Source organism: Dendrobates tinctorius, unplaced genomic scaffold (assembly GCF_039654945.1).
Source record: "Dendrobates tinctorius isolate UK_male_01 unplaced genomic scaffold, ASM3965494v1 ptg000158l, whole genome shotgun sequence".
NCBI classification, from domain to species: domain Eukaryota; kingdom Metazoa; phylum Chordata; class Amphibia; order Anura; family Dendrobatidae; genus Dendrobates; species Dendrobates tinctorius.
The window spans coordinates 11977343-11996169 of record NW_027361825.1 but is presented as its reverse complement, the minus strand read 5'-3'; the positions used below and the strand labels follow the sequence as shown (position 1 = coordinate 11996169).

At 47.1% G+C, this 18827-nt stretch overlaps 1 protein-coding gene across 7 annotated transcripts in view; it reads right to left on the bottom strand.

Annotated features, from left to right (window-relative positions):
• Positions 1-18827, bottom strand: part of CCHCR1 (coiled-coil alpha-helical rod protein 1) — a 94093-nt gene that overhangs the window by 9821 nt on the left and 65445 nt on the right. For all 7 annotated transcript variants that reach the window (XM_073548943.1, XM_073548948.1, XM_073548949.1 and 4 more), the window contains one exon: positions 18594-18745. In XM_073548943.1, the coding sequence (XP_073405044.1) occupies positions 18594-18745 (152 nt within the window). The remainder of the gene's footprint in view (positions 1-18593; positions 18746-18827) is intronic.

Genomic DNA, 18827 nt, shown 5'->3' with positions numbered 1-18827 from the left:
CATAAAACCGACAAAAACATAAAAAAACGACCTAAATGAGGTATCGCTGTAACCGTACTGACCCGAAGAATAAAACCGCTTTATCAATTTTACCGCACGCGGAACGGTGTAAACGCACCCCCCCCCAAAAGAAATTCATGAAACGCTGGTTTTTGTTCATTCTGCGTCCCAAAAATCGGAATAAAAAGCGATCAAAAAAATTTCACGTGCCCGAAAATGGTACCAATAAAAACGTCAACTCGTCCCGCAAAAAAATAAGACCTCACATGACTCGGTGGGTCAAAATACGGAAAAATTATAGCTCTCAATATGTGGTGATGCAAAAATTATTTTTACAATAAAAAGCGTCTTTTAGCGTGCGACAGCCGCCAAACATAAAAACCGCCATAAATAGTAAATCAAACCCCCTGTTATCACCCCCTTAGTTAGGGATAAATAATAAAATAAAAAAATGTATTTATTTCCATTTTTCCATTAGGGTTAGGGCTAGGGGCGTGTTGGGGTTCGGGTTGGAGTTAGAATTGGGGGTTTCCACTGTTTGGGCACATCAGGGGCTCTCCAAATGCAACATGGCGTCTGATCTCAATTCCAGCCAATTCTGAGTTGAAAAAGTCAAATGGTGCTCCTTCCCTTCCAAGCTCTGCTATGCGCCCAAACAGTGTTTTACCCCCACATGTAGGGTATCAGCCTACTCAGGACAAATTCCAAAACAATTTTTGGGGTCCAATTTCTCCTGTTACCCTTAGGAAAATAAAAAATTGGCAAAAATATCATTTTTGTGGAAAAAAATGATTTTTTTATTTTCACGTCCGAGTGTTATAAACTTCTGTGAAGCACTTGGGGGTTCAAAGTGCTCACCACACATCTAGATAAGTTCCGTGGGGGGTCTAGTGTCCAAAATGGGGTCACTTGTGGGGAGTTTCAATAGTTTAGGTACATCAGGGGCTCTCCAAACGCACATGACACCCGCAGACCATTCCATCAAAGTCTGCATTCCAAAACGTCACTACTTCCCTTCCGAGCCCCGACGTGTGCCCATACAGTAGTTTTCTCCCACATATGGGGTAGCAGCGTACTCAGGACAAATTGGACAACAACTTTTGAGGTCCAATTTATCCTGGTACCCTTGGGAAAATAAAAAAATGGTGACTAAAAGATGTTTGTGGAAAAAATACGAATTTTTTATTTTCACACCTGGGCGTTGTAAACTTCTGTGAAGCACTGGGGGGGTCAAAGTGCTCACCACACATCTAGATAAGTTCCTTGGGGGGTCTAGTTTACAAAATGGTGTTATTTGTGGGGGGTTTCCACTGTTTAGGTACATTAGGGGCTCTCCAAAGGCAATATGACACCCGCAGACCATTCCATCAAAGTCTGCATTCCAAAACGTCACTACTTCCCTTCCGAGCCCCGACGTGTGCCCATACAGTAGTTTTCTCCCACATATGGGGTATCAGCATACTCAGGACAAATTGGACAACAACTTTTGGGGTCCAATTTCTCCTGGTACCCTTGGGAAAATAAAAAAAATGGTGACTAAAAGATCATGTTTGTGGAAAAAATACGAATTTTTTATTTTCACGCCCGGGCGTTGTAAACTTCTGTGAAGCACTGGGGGGGTCAAAGTGCTCACCACACATCTAGATAAGTTCCTTAGGGGGTCTAGTTTCCAAAATGGTGTCATTTGTGGGGGGTTTCCACTGTTTTGGTACATCAGGGGTTTTCCAAACGCGACATGGTGTCCGATCTCAATTCCAGCCAAAAACGTCAAATGGCGCTGCTTCCCTTCCGAGCTCTGCCATGCGCCCAAATAGTGGTTTACCCCCACATGTGGGGTATCAGCGTACTCAGGACAAATTGCACAATAACTTTTAGGGTCCTGTTACCCTTGGGAAAATAAAAATTGGGGTGAAAAGATCATTTTTGTGGAAAAAATATGATTTTTTAATTGTACCGCTGTACGTTATAAACTTCTGTAAAGCCCTTGTGGGTTCAAAGTTCTCACCACATATCTAGATAAGTTCCTTGGGGGGTCTAGTTTCCAAAATGGGGTCACTTGTAGGGGGTTTCCACTGTTTAGGTACATCAGGGACTCTCCAAACGTGACATGGCGTCCAATCTGAATTCCAGCCAATTTTGCATTGAAAAAGTCAAACGGCGCTCCTTCCATTCTGAGCTCTGCCATGCGCCGAAACAGTCGTCCCCCCCCACATATCAGGTATCTGCGTACTCAGGACAAATTGCACAATAACTTTTGCAGTTCAATTTCTCCTGTTACCCTTGGTAAAATAAAAAAAATTGAACCTGAAGTATTTTTTTTATAAAAAAAAGTTAGATGTTCATTTTTTTTTAAATATTCAAAAAAATTCCTGTGACGCACCTAAAGGGTTAATAAACTTCTTGAATGTGGTTTTGAGCACCTTAAGGGGTGCAGTTTTTAGAATGGTGTCACTTTTGGGTATTTTCTATCATATAGACCCCTCAAAGTGGCTTCAAATGTGATGTGGTCCTAAAAATAAAATGGTGTTGTAAAAATGAGAAATCGCTGGTCAACTTTTAACCCTTATAACTTCCTAACAAAAAAAAATTTTGGTTCCAAAATTGTGCTGATGTAAAGTAAACATGTGGGAAATGTTAGTTATCAAGTTTTTTGTGTGCCGTATCTCTGTGATTTAAGGGCATAAAAATTCAAAGTTGGAAAATTGCGAAATTTTCAAAATTTTCGCCAAATTTCCGTTTTTCTCACAAATAAACGCAAGTTATTTGAATGAAATTTTACCACTAACATGAAGTACAATATGTCACGAGAAAATGTCAGAATCACCGGGATCCATGGAAGCGTTCGAGAGTTATGACCTCATAAAGGTACAGTGGTCAGTATTGTAAAAATTGGCCCGGTCATGAACGTGCAAACCACCCTTGGGGGTGAAGGGGTTAAAGACCGTGGGCGTGACCAAACATCCAACCTGATCTTCAGCTAGATTAACCCCCGATAGCCTGAGAAACTCAAGCCGGCGCCACTGAGGCTATAGTGGACGGAGGTGGAACTACCTCTGCCTGCCGGACGCTGTGGTGTGAATAGCGTCCGACATGACCCCAGGGCCCTCAAAACTCATAGGACCCGGCTTGTCCGGATGATGACGGTGAAAAGAACTGACCAGCCGATCTGCATGTATGTCCGAGGCTGGTACCCAAGACCTCTCCTCCGGACCATACCCCCGCCAGTGTAACAAATACTGAAGAGTACGGCGCACTACTCGAGAGTCCACTACCTTGGAGACCTCAAACTCTAAATCGCCATCCACCATGACTGGAGGTGGCATCGGCGTCGTGTCCACAGAGCCTACCACCTTTTTCAATAAAGCCCTGTGAAACACGTTGTGTATCTTGTATACTGTAGGGAGTTCCAACCGATAAGCAACTGGGTTAATGATGGCAGCAATCTTAAAAGGCCCAATAAACCTTGGACCCAATTTTAAAGATGGAATTTTGAGTTTTATATTTTTAGTCGCTAACCACACCCATTCACCCACACACAGGTCCGGACCTGGCACGCGTCTACTGTCAGCCACCCGCTTGTACCTCGCACTCATGCTCAACAATCGCTGTTTCAGCCTCCTCCAGACCGATGATAATTGAGCTCCTAGCTGGTCCTCCTCCGGGACGCCCCCCGAGTCACCCTGACATAAGGTACAAAATTGAGGATGTTGACCGTAAACACAAAAGAACGGAGACTCTCCCGATGACTCTTGACGGTGATTATTTAACGCGAACTCGGCCAGAGGAAGGAAAGTAGACCACTCCTCTTGGTTGTCGGACACAAAGCATCGTAAATACTGCTCCAGATTTTGGTTCATGCGCTCAGTCTGACCATTTGACTGTGGATGAAACGCCGATGAATGTGACAACTTGATCCCCAAACGTGAGCAAAAAGCTTTCCAAAACCTCGCAACAAATTGAGTTCCCCTATCGGATACTATGTCCGACGGAACTCCGTGGAGTCTGACCACCTCCTGCACAAACACCTGAGCCAACGTCTTCGCATTGGGCAAGGAGGGCAATGAGACAAAATGCGCCATCTTTGAAAATCGGTCAACCACCACCAGGATGACCGTGTTCCCCGCCAAGACTGGCAAGTCAGTGATAAAATCCATGGAGATTTCTGTCCATGGCCTATTAGGTACCCCCAGAGGCTGTAGCGTGCCAGCAGGACGGGCTCGGGGCGACTTGGCCCTGGCGCACGTGATGCAAGCTGCCACGTACGAGACCACGTCCTGCCGGATTTTGGGCCACCAGAAACGACGCGATACCAGCTCCAAGGTGCCCTTAACCCCTGGATGACCAGCCAGTACTGAGTCGTGATGTTCCCTCAACACCTTAAGACGAAGATGAAGGGGTACTAATGATTTGTTGGTGGGAAGTCCTGGCGGTACCTCCTCTTGGACCTCGGCAATCTCCGCCTCTACCTCAGTCGTGAGAGCCGAAACCACTACACCTTCCTGGAGGATGGGTACCGGCTCTTCCCGAGGTTCTACCCCCGGAAAACACCTGGACAATGCATCCGCCTTGGTGTTTTTAGCCCCGGGACGGTAAGTCACCAGAAAATTGAAACGTGTAAAGAACAATGCCCAGCGAGCCTGCCTAGGAGACAGACGCTTGGCCGACTCCAGATAGAGCAGGTTCTTATGGTCGGTGATGACTGTGACCTGGTGAGCCGCCCCCTCCAAGAAGTGTCGCCATTCCTCAAAAGCCAATTTGATGGCCAACAACTCCCTGTTGCCGATATCATAATTCCGTTCGGCCGGCGACAGCTTCTTGGAGAAGTAGGCGCATGGATGCATATCGCTCAAAGATGAGCCCTGTGACAGTACTGCCCCCACTCCCACCTCAGACGCATCAACCTCCACCACAAAAGGTTTAGACACCTCCGGTTGCACCAGAATGGGGGCTGAAGCAAAACTGTTCTTTAGACGCTCAAATGCACGTATCGCCACCTCAGACCAGCTAGTCAGATCGGTACCTCTTTTTGTCATGTCCGTGAGCGGTTTGGCTATAGTAGAAATGTGTTTTATAAATTTCCTATAATAATTAGCAAACCCAAGGAACCGCTGGAGCGCTTTCAGATTATCAGGTCTTTCCCATTGTAGCACCGCTTGCACCTTAGCGGTGTCCATTTTAAACCCTGCGGCGGACACAATATATCCCAAAAAAGGCAACTCCTGAACAAAAAATAAGCATTTTTCCAGCTTAGCATAGAGCTTATTCTCACGGAACTGTAACACCTGCCTGACATGCTCTAAATGAATGTCCCGGTCGCTCGAATAAATGAGGATATCATCCAGGTATACAATCACAAATTTCCCCAGGACATGAGCAAACACGTCATTAATAAAATGTTGGAAAACAGCAGGCGCGGTTGTCAACCCAAATGGCATAACCAGGCTCTCAAAATGACCCTCAGGAGTGTTAAAGGCCGTCTTCCACTCATCCCCCTGACGGACCCTTATGAGGTTATACGCCCCCCTGAGGTCAAGCTTGGAAAACCACTTTGCCCCCGCCACCTGGTTGAACAAATCAGGGATCAAAGGCATCGGGTATGGATCACGGATCGTAATCTGGTTTAACTCCCGGAAATCCAGACACGGCCGTAACCCCCCATCTTTCTTCTTAATGAAGAAAAACCCCGCTGCTACAGGCGAGGACGAAGGCCGGATGTGTCCTTTGCTCAGACTCTCCGCGATGTAGTCTTTCAGAGCTTGTCTCTCTGGACCAGAAATATTAAACATCCTGGCCTTAGGTAATTTGGCCCCGGGTTTTAACCTAATCGCACAGTCATAGGCTCTATGTGGAGGCAGTTCTGAGCAACCCTTCTCAGAGAAAACATCCGCGAAATCCTGCAAAGCCTCCGGAAGGCTGGGCGTCACGGCGGACACACATGTGGCCAAGCAATTGTCCTGGCAAAAACCACTCCATTGGACTATGTCCTGAGTTTTCCAATCAATCACTGGGTTGTGCCTGGACAACCATGGAAAACCCAAGACCATTTGTGCTGGGAGATTACGGAGGACCCTACATGTAACCCACTCCGAATGTAGGACCCCAATGTGGAGTTTCACCTCAGCCACAAACTCCGTAATCTCCCCCTGAGGGAGGGGAGCGGCATTAATGGTAACCACCTGAATAGGATGAGGGAGTTTTTCGATCTTAAACCCGGCAGTGCGTGCAAACTCCTCATCTATGAGATTGGTGGCGGAACCGCTATCCACAAACACTGATATTGGTAGCTCTCTGCCCGCGATAATAACCTTGGCAGGGAGCATACATTGAGATACCATCATGGAGGATATGCATACGCTCAGTTGGGTCTCCTCCATACCCACTGAGCTTAGTAGTTTTCCGCCGGTGTGACCTTCTTCGGTAGCACAGGACAAGCGTTAACATAATGATTCCTTTTACCACAGTAAAAACATGCTCCGGGCTTCGTGAACCCAGGGACGCGACGCTTAACCTGTGACACCCCCGCAATTTGCATAGGTTCAGTGGGCTCACCTGCAGCAACCACACTTGCACCCCTGCTTTCCCCCAGGGGTAGCGTCTCCTGTGCTCCCTGACGCAAACGGCGATCAATACGTATAACCAAACTCATGGCAGACTCCAACGATGCAGGAGTCTCATACATCAGGAGGGCCTGTTTAACTCTTCCTGAAACCCCATGAATAAACTGACTCCGCAGCGCTGGGTCATTCCACTGTGTGTCTACTGCCCAACGGCGAAATTCGGAGCAATAGTCTTCCGCCATACGTTCCCCCTGACGGAGGGTGCGGATTTTAGATTCTGCTAGAGCTAATCTGTCGGGATCATCATAAATGAGCCCGAGTGCAGAAAAAACATTATCGACAGAATGAAATGTAGCAGAGTCAGCTGGTAAGGAAAATGCCCATGCTTGGGGGTCCCCACTCAGTAATGATAACACCAGGCCCACCCGCTGAGCCTCATTACCTGAGGAGACCGGGCGCATGCGAAAGTATAACTTGCAGGCCTCCCGAAATATGACAAATTTGCTGCGTTCCCCTGAGAATCGTTCTGGCAGCGGGATCTTCGGCTCTGCACCGACACCTGCAGATGCCGTTTGCACCTTCGCTACTACCAGGCCCTGCTGCTGAACTGCCCCTTTCAACTCGGAGACCTGTAAGGACAGCGCCGCCAACTGGCGGGTTATGGAATCGCTGGGATCCATGGACTCCTGAAAAATGTGGGCCGATTATAATGTCACGCGGGGCTTAGGTCAACTAAGGCAGAAATACCCGTGGCCCCTGTGAAGTCCCTTTAACTAGGGGAAACCCTGTCTGACCCTCAACCCAGGGTTTTTGCTGAAGGTGCAAATGCCTGAGCCTCCACCCTTTCCTTATCTCCTGCTCAGCCCTAAGCTTAACCCTCCACCCTCCACCCAGTGAGGAGACAAACCACCAAAGCCCCAAACAATAAAGACAGACAGGGAGAACTTAAACTGCACCGCGCCGCATACACACAGGACTATACAGTAATGTTAACAGGGCACAACAAAACACAAATATGGGAAGGCGAGAAGGTAACAATGGATCATATGACACCAGATATGAATCTCTCTCTCTCCCCAACACCTCCACTCCAGACCGGAACCACTTGGTATGACACACAAGCTATAATCGGCGACGCCCATAGGCCAGCACGACTATTTAAAGACCGTGGGCGTGACCAAACATCCAACCTGATCTTCAGCTAGATTAACCCCCGATAGCCTGAGAAACTCAAGCCGGCGCCACTGAGGCTATAGTGGACGGAGGTGGAACTACCTCTGCCTGCCGGACGCTGTGGTGTGAATAGCGTCCGACATGAGTTTTCTTATCAACATTTGAATTTATGGACTTTGATTTAATACACGCTATCTCAAAGGAATAAAAACTGTGTTTTTAAAAAAGAACCAAGAAGAAGACAGAAGACATCAAAATGAAGACCAGATGATGATGACTGGACCGGAGATGCTTCAATTTAGACTTAGGGAAGTATAATTATACATATTTTATATGAATATTGTTCACGGATTACCATAACATGAATTCACATCAATTATGTCATTGAGTACTTATAACAATAATCTGATGTTATTGATATTAAATTATTTTGTCAAAGAAAAAAGATCTCATTATATTTTGAGGGTTCCAGTTAATGTCTGTCTCCCTCAAAAGGGGGAATTGTTAAATATTAATAATTTGGTTGTTAATTTCTTATTACATTCAGTTCTGTACATTGCTTTAGCTGACACTACATAGGTTATTCTTGGAAGTTTAGCTCATGGTAAAAGGTCGGCTCCATATATACAGAGATCACGTGCTTTAAGAGACGTATATAATTCATGGCTCACTGTAGAGGTCGCTGCCTCCCTCCCCATCATGAGACACAGATGCGAGGATGTCATCTCTGCACGGACATAGCATTGAATGGACAGACAGCTGGTATGTAACTTTGCTACGTGAGAAGCCGAACAGAGACAGACGCCATTTGCCATGTGGGATCCCAGAGAAAGAAGGTGACAAGCTTTGCTATGAATGGACAATCTCTTTATAATCATGCACCTATTTTTATGTTTTTCTGTAATAATCTTTTCTTTGATGGAAGAATCCAAATAAACCACTACATTTTTATCTGGTAACTAGTCCTCTAAGTATTTTACAAGAATACGCATTATTTTACAGTAACCCCTCCTGACCCCACACAAACTTCACCTCATCCAGCACCATAACTCCTCCCCTCCTGTGACCTCATCACAGGTCCTGTGTGCACATTAGAGAACAGCCTAGCGACGTCATTGCAGGCTGTGGGGGGTCTCTGCGGGAGGGCAAGGATGGGTTTGATGCATGGGGGGCGTGGCGGCTTAGTGAAGTGTGGGAAAAATAGACTCACGGGCGGGACGCAGGTGGGGGGTCAAAAACGGGACTATCCCACGAGAATCAGGACGGTTGGGAGATATGGTCTGACCCGCCAGGCCCCTGACTCCCCCCGGGCCCGGTCGCAGTGACAACTGCTGCGACCGTGGTAGTTACGCCCCTGCCTCCTCCTCTCTGCAATCTCCATTTTCTGACTTTCGGACACAGCTGCAGGGCAGGATAGTCTCCAATCAGCTCCCTTGAGTCCTCTTCTACACAATCTCTGAGCCCAGGCTTCAGGATCTCATCTCCTGTGGGTAAATTCTGCTCTGCAGACTGACACTCTCCCCAAGAGATCTCCTTACTGTCCCCTAACCTCTGGCATTTATTAGTAAGTCTGCCCCATCTCTGTCATTTCTAATTCTAAAGGAGAGACCCCTCTCCCTCTGACCTCTACTACACTTGTCAAACACTTTGTTTGCTCGTCTTGTAAATGCAGACTCCCTTCAGGTCAGAAAAATGAAAAATGACGGCACTCCAAAAGTAGAAAAAAAAAAAGTTCAGTCCTATGACTAAGAGTGCACTTGACGCACTCGAAACACGTCAGGCTTCTTGTTTTTAATATGGCTTGAATTGCCGAATAAACTTTTTTTTATTTTTCTACTTTTGGAATGCCGTTTTTTTTTTTTTTTTTTCCTGTTATTGCTATGCTTACTAGCTTGGATGTGCAACCTCCTGCCTCATGTGTTTTGGCTCAACTAATATGGACTGATTTCGTAGCAGCTCCAAGTCTCCTTTCTACACAATTTCCCTTCAGGTCAGTCCTCTTTCCTCTGTCAGGACTGTCATTTCCCTGTTCTTACTACCCAAGAGTCTTCCTCAGTTTCTGGAGTGGGTGGTCCCCTTGCCCCTGTGTAGGCGACTTCTCTGTCGCAATCTGTTGCGGATCTTACCAGTTGTCTCAGTCCCTCGTATCCGTGCTGGACAGGCTCGGTTCTCCCCTCATCAGCGGCCAGTGTATCTCATGATACACAGTCTAAAAGGTACCAGCAATGGCCGTAAGTGGACTAAGCATGAGAGTTGCCCCAGGTCCTCCTCTTGCTCGGCAGCTTCCTCCCGGTCATCCTCCCCAGACTCACCAACAGATCAGATTTAGTTTCAGAGTCTGATTCGGACCTAGACTCTGATCAAATCTCCAACATGAGAGACATGGTTCAGAGTCTTACTGTGGCGGTCAACCAGACTTAATATCAAGGATTCGTCTATGGAACCTGCAAAACAGGCGGTGTTCTTCAGAAGTTCCAGACCAACTCCTAATATATTTGCTCCTCATAAGGAATTTCAGGAGGTCCTTTCCAGAGAACCAGAAAATCCTACCCGTCAAGGGAAACCACATGGTATCTTGTACTCCTTCTCCTCTGAGCTGGTGGAAAACTGGACAGTTTCTCCTATGGTGGATCCCCGGTTTCAAGACTTCCCCTTACATACAGGGAATCTCTCAAGGACTCCATTGATAGACTCATTGAGTCGTTTGCAAAGTCAGCCTTTGAAGCTGCCGGCTCCACTTTAAGCCCTACCTATGTCCCTACATGGGTGTCAAAGTCTTTATCTGCATGGGCTAAGCAACTCCGGCAAGGAATCCTCGCTGGAGCGTCACCTGCCAAGTTAGCTGATCTACCGAACCAGATTTGTCATGCTGTCCGTCCAGTATTATAGTGGCCAGCTGGAGAACCATCTGGCTAAAGGCGTGGCAGGGGCTGGCTGGCACTTTTCAGCCCGGCGGGCAATCAATAGGCAGTGGCCCTCGAATTGTGGTGGCTCACCTCTGCCCAACTTATCTCTGACTGCTGCATTAAAGCAGCAGAGAAGACAAGCTTTAAAGACAGGCTGGTACATAGATATGGGAACAGAACAAAGCTTGCTGCATAGATATGGGAGCAGAACCAAGCTTATTGCCTACATAGATACTGTAAAAGAAGCAAGCTAACTACATAGACATGAGAACGGAACCAAGATTCTTACGTAGATAAGGGAACTGAAAGGAGTTTACTACAGAACCGAGCTAACTATAGAGATATGGGAGCAGAACAGAGCTTACTACAGAGATATGGGAGCAGAACTGAGCTTACTACAGTGATATGGGAGCAGAACAGAGCTTACTACAGAGATATGGGAGCAGAACCGAGCTTACAACAGAGATATGGGAGCAGAACCGAGCTTACAACAGAGATATGGGAGCAGAACCGAGCTTACTACAGACATATGAGAGCAAAACTGAGCTTACTACAGAGATATGGGAGCAGAACCGAGCTTACTATAGAGCTATGGGAGCAGAACGGAGCTTACTACAGAGACATGATGGGAGCAAAAATTAGCTTACTACAGAGATATGGGAGCAGAACAGAGGTTACTACAGAGATATGGGTGAAGAACCGAGGTTAGTACAGAAATATAGGAACTGAAAGGACCTTACTACAGAGATATGAGGGCAGAACAGAGCTTACTACAGAGATAAGGAGCTGAACCGAGCTCACTAAGGCCGGTTTCACATTAGCGCATTTTATGCGCACGCACGGCCGGGGGTAGCTCCGCCCCCGAGCCGGCTCTCTGCCCGGCGTGCCCGCCCCTTGCCTGTAGCGCCGCCTCCTAGCGGACGGCGGCGCCTGCGATCGGCGCACCCTATCTTTAGCATAGGGTGCGCCGATCGTGCGCAGGTCGTGCGCTAGTTGCGCTTTGACCTGCGCTGCGCACTTTTGACGGTGCACCGTGCGCGCCAAAATCGAACTTTTCGGATTTTGGCGCGCACGGCGCACCGTCATAAGTGCGCAGCGCAGGTCAAAGCGCAACTAGCGCACGACCTGCGCACGATCGGCGCACCCTATGCTAAAGATAGGGTGCGCCGATCGCAGGCGCCGCCGTCCGCTAGGAGGCGGCGCTACAGGCAAGGGGCGGGCACGCCGGGCAGAGAGCCGGCTCGGGGGCGGAGCTACCCCCGGCCGTGCGTGCGCATAAAATGCGCTAATGTGAAACCGGCCTCAGTCTACTACATAAAGACAGGAACAATACCAAGCTTATGGCATACATATGGTACCAGAATCTAGATTACTACATCGATACAGATACCAGAACCAAGCTTACTGCTTAGATATGGTACCATAACTGAGCTTACCTTCAAACATATATACAACTCCAGAAACACGGACATGTAAACACACAGTACGCAGGGGCGTTGCTAGGGTCCTAAAACATCAGGGGTCCAAGCCCCAAAGTGCATGTTTCCCCACATGACCCCCCTATAGCCATATAAAATAGCATCTGTACATATGTAATTACAGTGTACCACTGATGCTAGCCAACAACACACAATGCAAAGACCAATATCATCAAAATGACTACTATAAAAGACCAAAACAATACGGCTGCACAATGTCCACTACGATCACCACTACACAGCGAATACATAATAATATGACCATTACCTCTACATAACAAGACACTCTATACAACTTGACACCACCATACACCTTCTACTACATAATGACGGAAACACATTAAGCTGTTACTAAATAAAAAAAAAATAAAAACACTACTAAAAAGAGCAATATTACCACCTTACAGTAACCGTATATTGGTAGATACCAGTCCCACAGAACATACACGTGATTACAGTACAGTTTAATTTACACATGTTTCGGGTCGTTCACTTTTCCAGTCTTTTCCATCTGGCCAAGATCTCCATTACCACTTCTCCAGCCACAGCTTGTCTGCACAACAAAAACACATTTTCAGCGACATCGCCATCTATTTCCAACCTACAAAAACTCCCCACTCTGTGTGCACTTGCGGTGTGAAGCACTGACCGCAATATTTAATAAATTGTGCCATTATTAGGATTACTCCCTCCCCAAAAAATGAAAGTGTCCCATAGAAAGTATTAATGCCTCTACTGTGCAAAGGCCTGTATTCTATATAATATCCCAAGTGCCCCCTTCCAGCAACAAATACCCTTGAATGTCCACAAAGTTAATAATGCCCCCCCCAACAAAATTGAATAAATAATGGAACCTGAGTGCCCCTATCAAAAACTAATAATGTCCCCTTTTATAACTAATAATTTCCTCTGAGTACCCACACAGCTCTGTATATACAGAATGATGGTCCTACAGCCCTCAATACACAATATGATTTTCCCCAAAGCCCTTTATAATACATTGAGGACCCCAGAGCTCCCTATATATAGTAAAATGGCTACATAGCCCCTATATACAATATGATGTCCCCACTGCACCCTATATATAGTATGAAGGTCCTCACTGTCCTATACGTATCATACAGTGGGGGAAAAAAAGTATTTAGTCAGCCACCAATTGTGCAAGTTCTCCCACTTATAAAGATGAGAGCGGCCTGTAATTGACATCATAGGTAGACCACAACTATGAAAGTCAAAAAGAGAAAACAAATCCAGAAAATTACCTTGTCTGATTTGGCAAGATTTATTTTGCAAATTATGGTGGAAAATAAATATTTGGTCACCTAAAACATGCAAGACTTCTGGCTCTCACAGACCTGTAACTTCTTCTTTAAGAGGCTTCACTGTTCTCCACTCATTACCTGTAGTAATGACACCTGTTTGACCTTGTTATCAGTATAAAAGACACCTGTCCACAACCTCAAACAGTCACACTCCAAACTCCACTATGGTGAAGACCAGAGAGCTGTCGAAGGACACCAGAAACAAAATTGTAACTCTGCACCAGGCTGAGAAGACTGAATCTGCAATAGGTAAGCAGCTTGGTGTGATGAAATCAACTGTGGGAGAAATAATAAGAAAATGGAAGACATACAAGACCACTGATAATCTCCCTCGATCTGGGGTTCCACGCAAGATCTCACCCCGTGGGGTCAAAATGATCACAGAAACGAGAAGAGAGAAGAGAAAGGGCTCAGTCCTTAGCCCCTGAGGGACCCCAACAGTGAGAGGAAGAGGAGATGATGTGGAGCCAGCGATTGATGCACTGAAGGAGCGGTCAGAAAGATAGGAAGAGAACCAGGAGAGAGCAGTGTCTTTTATGCCTATTGACAGGAGCATAGAGAGTAGGAGACAGTGGTCAACAGTGTTGAAAGCTGTAGAGAGGTCGAGAAGAATGAGCAGAGAGTGGTCACCGTTACATTTTGCTATCAGAATGTCATTGGCCAATTTGATGGGTGCAGTTTCTGTAGAATCTAGGGGGTGGAAGCCAGACTTTGAAGGATGTAGGAGGGAGTGAGTGGAAAGGTAACGGGCAAGGCGGGAGTAGACCAGGCACTCCAAGAGTTTAGAGATGAAGGGGAGGTTGGAGACTGGTCTGTAATTATTTGTGCAGGATAGATCGAGAGACTTTTTTTTTTTTTTCTTTTTTAATAATGGAGTAATGATAGAGTGTTTGATGGAGGAGGGAAAAATGCCAGAGGAGAGAGAGAGATTAAAGATTGTAGATAAACTGGAAGAGATGTGAGGGAATCGGGTCAGTAGTGCATGTAGTCAGACGAAAAGAAATGAGAAGCCTGGAGACGACTTCTTCTGTGATGGGATCAAATGTGGAGAGTGAGCCAGGAGAGATGCAGGGGAGAATGGGAGTCACAGCATTTGGTGGCTGGGAGTGGATTTTCTGATGGATATTCTCTATTTTCCCTACACAGTGGGAGACCAGGTCATAAGCACAAATGTCCGTGATAGTGGCCTGTGCTTTCAGACTGAGGAGGGAGTGAAAGGTGTAAGAAAATTTTTTTGGGTTGTTAGGAGGAGATCAGGGTATTGTAGTAGGTCTATTTGGCGAGGTGAAGGGCAGAGTTATTGGTCCTTAACATAAAAAAAAAAAATAATCCACAACAAATTTTAGTGTGCGAGTTTTCCTCCATAGGCGTTCAGCACTCCTAGAGCATCACTGGAAAAATCGAGTTTGCGTTGTGAGCCAAGGCTGTTTTACGGTGTTTGGAGATTCTGAGGGTGAGGGGCGCTTCTTGGTCCAGAGTGCTTCTGAGAGTGTCATTGTAGTGGTGTACAGCGAGGTCAGGACAGGAAAAAGAGGAGATTGGGGACAGTGATGAGTGTAGAGAGTCTATGAGTGAATGAGTGTTAATGGCTTGTAAATTTCTGCAAGTGCGGTAGGTAGGAGTGTGGTGGAGTGGGCGAGGATTGGTGAGCGTGAAGGAGAGAATGTTGTAGTCAGAAAGGGGAAGGCAGTAAATTATCTAGGTAAGAGACTGAACAGAGCCGGACAAAGACCAGATCAAGGGTGCTACAGTCTTTGTGTGTCGCAAAGGTTGAGAGCTGTGAGAGGCCGAGAGAAGTGCTTAGTGATAGAAGCTAGGATGCAAATGTGGAAATGGGGCTGGTGATGGGGATGTTGAAGTCTCCCAAGATAAGGGTTGGTAGTTCTGAGGACATAAAGTGTGACAGCCAGGCAGAGAGATGGTCAAGGAAGTTGGTGGGTGAGCCTGAGGGCCGGAATATGACAGCTACTCTGAGGGAGAGAAATCAGAAGAGCCTGATGGTGTGGACCTCAAGAGAAGGGAATGAGAGTGATGGAACTGGGGGGGGGCCTGGAAAGTGCATTCTGGGGACAGGAGTATGCCTACTCCACCACCAAGTCTGTTTGCGGGTCTCGGGAAATGGCAGCAGGGGGGACAGTGTAAGAATCCTGAATCCAGGTTTCAGTGAGGGCCAACAGATTAATAGAGTTGTTCAGAAAGTAGTTGTGCAGGAAAGGAAGCTTATTGCATACGGACCATGAATTTCCAGGAGATCCTGTCCTTGGTGGATATCCAAGACGCATATCTACATATTCAGATTTTTCCAGACCATCCGAGATTCATGCGGTTTGCGGTCCGAAGGACCACTTTCAATTCGTTGCCCTGCACTTTGGTCTCGCAACCGCTCCCAGGGACTTCAAAGATAATGGCAGCTGTGATGGCCATCCTTTGGGTCATAGGGTTAGTAGTCATACCTTATCTCGATGATATCCTCGTCAAGGCTTCCACAATTCGCCTACCTCAGGAAAGTCTGTCCATCACTTGATACCCTGTCTCGACTTGGCTTGATAATCAACAAGTCAAAATCCGTTCTAGTCTCTTCCCAGCGGCTTGTGTTTCTGGGCATATTTTTCGACACCCTTCAAGGGAGGGTCTGCCTCCCCGAGGAAAAGAGCAGCTCTTCAACAGGAGGTTCGTTCTCTTCAGGCACTACGGTCTCCATCCCTCAGCTCTGCCATGGCGGTTCTGGGCAGGATGGTGGCAGCTGTGGAGGCAATCCCCTTCGCACAGTTCCACACCAGGCCGCTTCAGCGGACCATCCTGTCCCAAAGGAACAAATCTCTTCTTTCTCTGGACTGTCCGGTTCAGATCTCGTTTCGAAACAAAGCGTCCCTAAACTGGTGGCTGTCCTCCCTCCTTCGTCAGGGCCAATCCCTCCTCCATACTCACTGGTAGGTACTTACAATGGATACCAGTTTCCTCGGCTGTGGAACGGTTTTCCTACATCTAACGGTCCCGGGCCAGTTGCCCCTTGAAGAGATTTCTCTGCCAATAAACATAATCGAGATCAGAGCCATCCTTCTGTCCCTTCTACATTGGCAGAATCTCCTCAACTGTCATCTCGTCAACTGCCATCCAATCAGGGTTCAGACAAACAACGCCACGGCGGTGGCATACGACAATCACCAGGGAGGAACCTGGAGTCCTTTGGCCTTGACCGAAGTCTCCAATATCTTTCTCTGAGCAGAGAAGGCGGATCCAGCAATATATGCACTGCATATTCCTGGCGTAGACTATTTGACCGCCAACTTTCTCACTCATGATGGCTCACGGCAGGAGAATGGTCCCTGCATCAGGACGTTTTCTGTCAGATCTGCCTACGGTGGGGCACTCTGGACGTTACGGTTGAACAGAAAGGTCACGCAGTTGGTTTCCAGGTCCCGCGACACCCTTGCGGTGGGCGCTGATTCATTGGCGATACCCTGGTCATAGTTCTCTCTTCCCTATCTGTTCCCGCCTCTTTCCCCTACTGCACAGGCCGTTGAAGATCAAGGCAGAAGGTGTACCAGTCATTCTCATAGCACCGGATTGGTCCAGGAGGGCCTGGTATGCAGACGTAGTCAATCTGCTTGCAGACGTCCCCTGGAGGCTCCCGTACAGACCTGATCTACTTTCTCACGGTCCTATCTTCCACCAAAATTCTCAGTTGCTCGATTTGATGGCATGTCTATTGAGACCGCTGTTCTAAGACAGTCCAGGTTCTCGGGGCCTGTGATTCAGACAATGATCCAGGCCCAGCAGCCAGCTTCGCCTCAAGTCTATTACTGGACTTGAAAAGCCTTCTTCCGTTAGTACAAAGCTAATCACTCCACACCTATGGTTTTCTCCCTTCTGTCTATTTTGGCTTTCCTTCAAGCAGGGCTTGACTCAGGACTAGCCCTCAGTTTTCTGAAAAGCCAAGTTTCTGTGCTCTCGATTCTTTTTCAGAAGAGCCTAGCTTCTCGTTCCCAGGTTAGAACTTTTCTTCAGGGAGTGGCTCAAGCAGTCCTTCCGTACCGAACTCCAATGGAACCCTGGGATCGCAACTTGGTTCTGGACGCTCTCAGGAGTTCCCCCTTCGAACAGCTGCAAGAGATCTCGTTAACTTTTCTTTTGTGGTGTTTTTTCTAGTGGCCATCATTTCCATCAGGTGTATTGCAGAGCTGGCGGCTCTTTTGTTGTTGCTCATAGTTCTTAGTTCTCCATCAGGATAAGGTGGTTTTGCAGCCTGTGCCTTCCTTTCTTCTAAGGTAGTCACCGCCTTTCATCTCAATGAGGACATTGTCCTACCATCCTTTTGCCCGTCTCTGACTCACCCTCTGAAGCTTTCATTCAACAGGTTGGACCTAGTCCCTAGTATCAATGAGGGTGCGCATAGAGGTCTTCCGGCTTCTAAGGCTACAATTGCTCAATCCGGACATCAATCTTGTAGGCGTACTGGGTTAAGAACAGAACGCCACCCCCTGAGGTTAAGGCTCGCTCTACCCAAGCGGTAGGAGCCTGCTGGGCAGTTCATCATTGGGCTTTTGCCTTACAGCTTTGTAAAGTGGCGACTTGGTGTTTCATTCACAGGTTCGCCAGGTTTTACAGGGTCCATACCTATGCTTCGGATGAAGCCAGCCTAGGCAGGAGAATTTGCAGGGGGCAGTGGTTAGATCCCTGGCCTAAATGGAGTCTGTGCCGTTTTTCCTCCTTAGTGTCTGCTTTGAGACATCCCAAGGTTTCCTGTGTGAATCGATAGAGAAGACAGATTTTTTGGTTACTCACCGTAAAATCTGTTTCTCAGAGCCTTCATTGGGGGACACAGCACCCTCCCATGTTTGCCAGCTGTGTTTATTTGTGTTTTCTTGTTACAGCTTTCTGTGGTCTTCTTTCACGTTGCTTCTCCTACTACTTTCTCACTAACTGATTAACTTAATGCCAGTCGATGGGGTGTACACTGCTGAGGAGGAACTATTTTTTTTTTTTTTTTTATGCATAGTGTCAGCCTCCTAGTGACAGCAGCATACACCCATGGTTTCCTGTATCCCCCATTGAAGGCTCCAAAAAACAGATTTTACAGTGAGTAACTATAAATGCTGTTTTCCGGCTCGTGGTCCTTGGAGGTATATTTCCAATATACAGATTTGATAATCTCACCATCATCAGATTTTTATCCCGTTCTGCTTCCCGTAGTTGGCGGGTAAGTTGTTCCTCTCGTACTCGAGCTGCGTCTTCTAATGTATTTATGGTTTCTTTGCTCCGAGTCTTCTCTCGCTGTATCTGGCGCTCAGTCTGTCTGAACGTCACAACTAGAAAGAGAAGCAGGAATTAGGGTCATGTACGTAAAAGTGATCTGTTATTAGAGAACTTTAATAGTGTTAACCTTGCGTA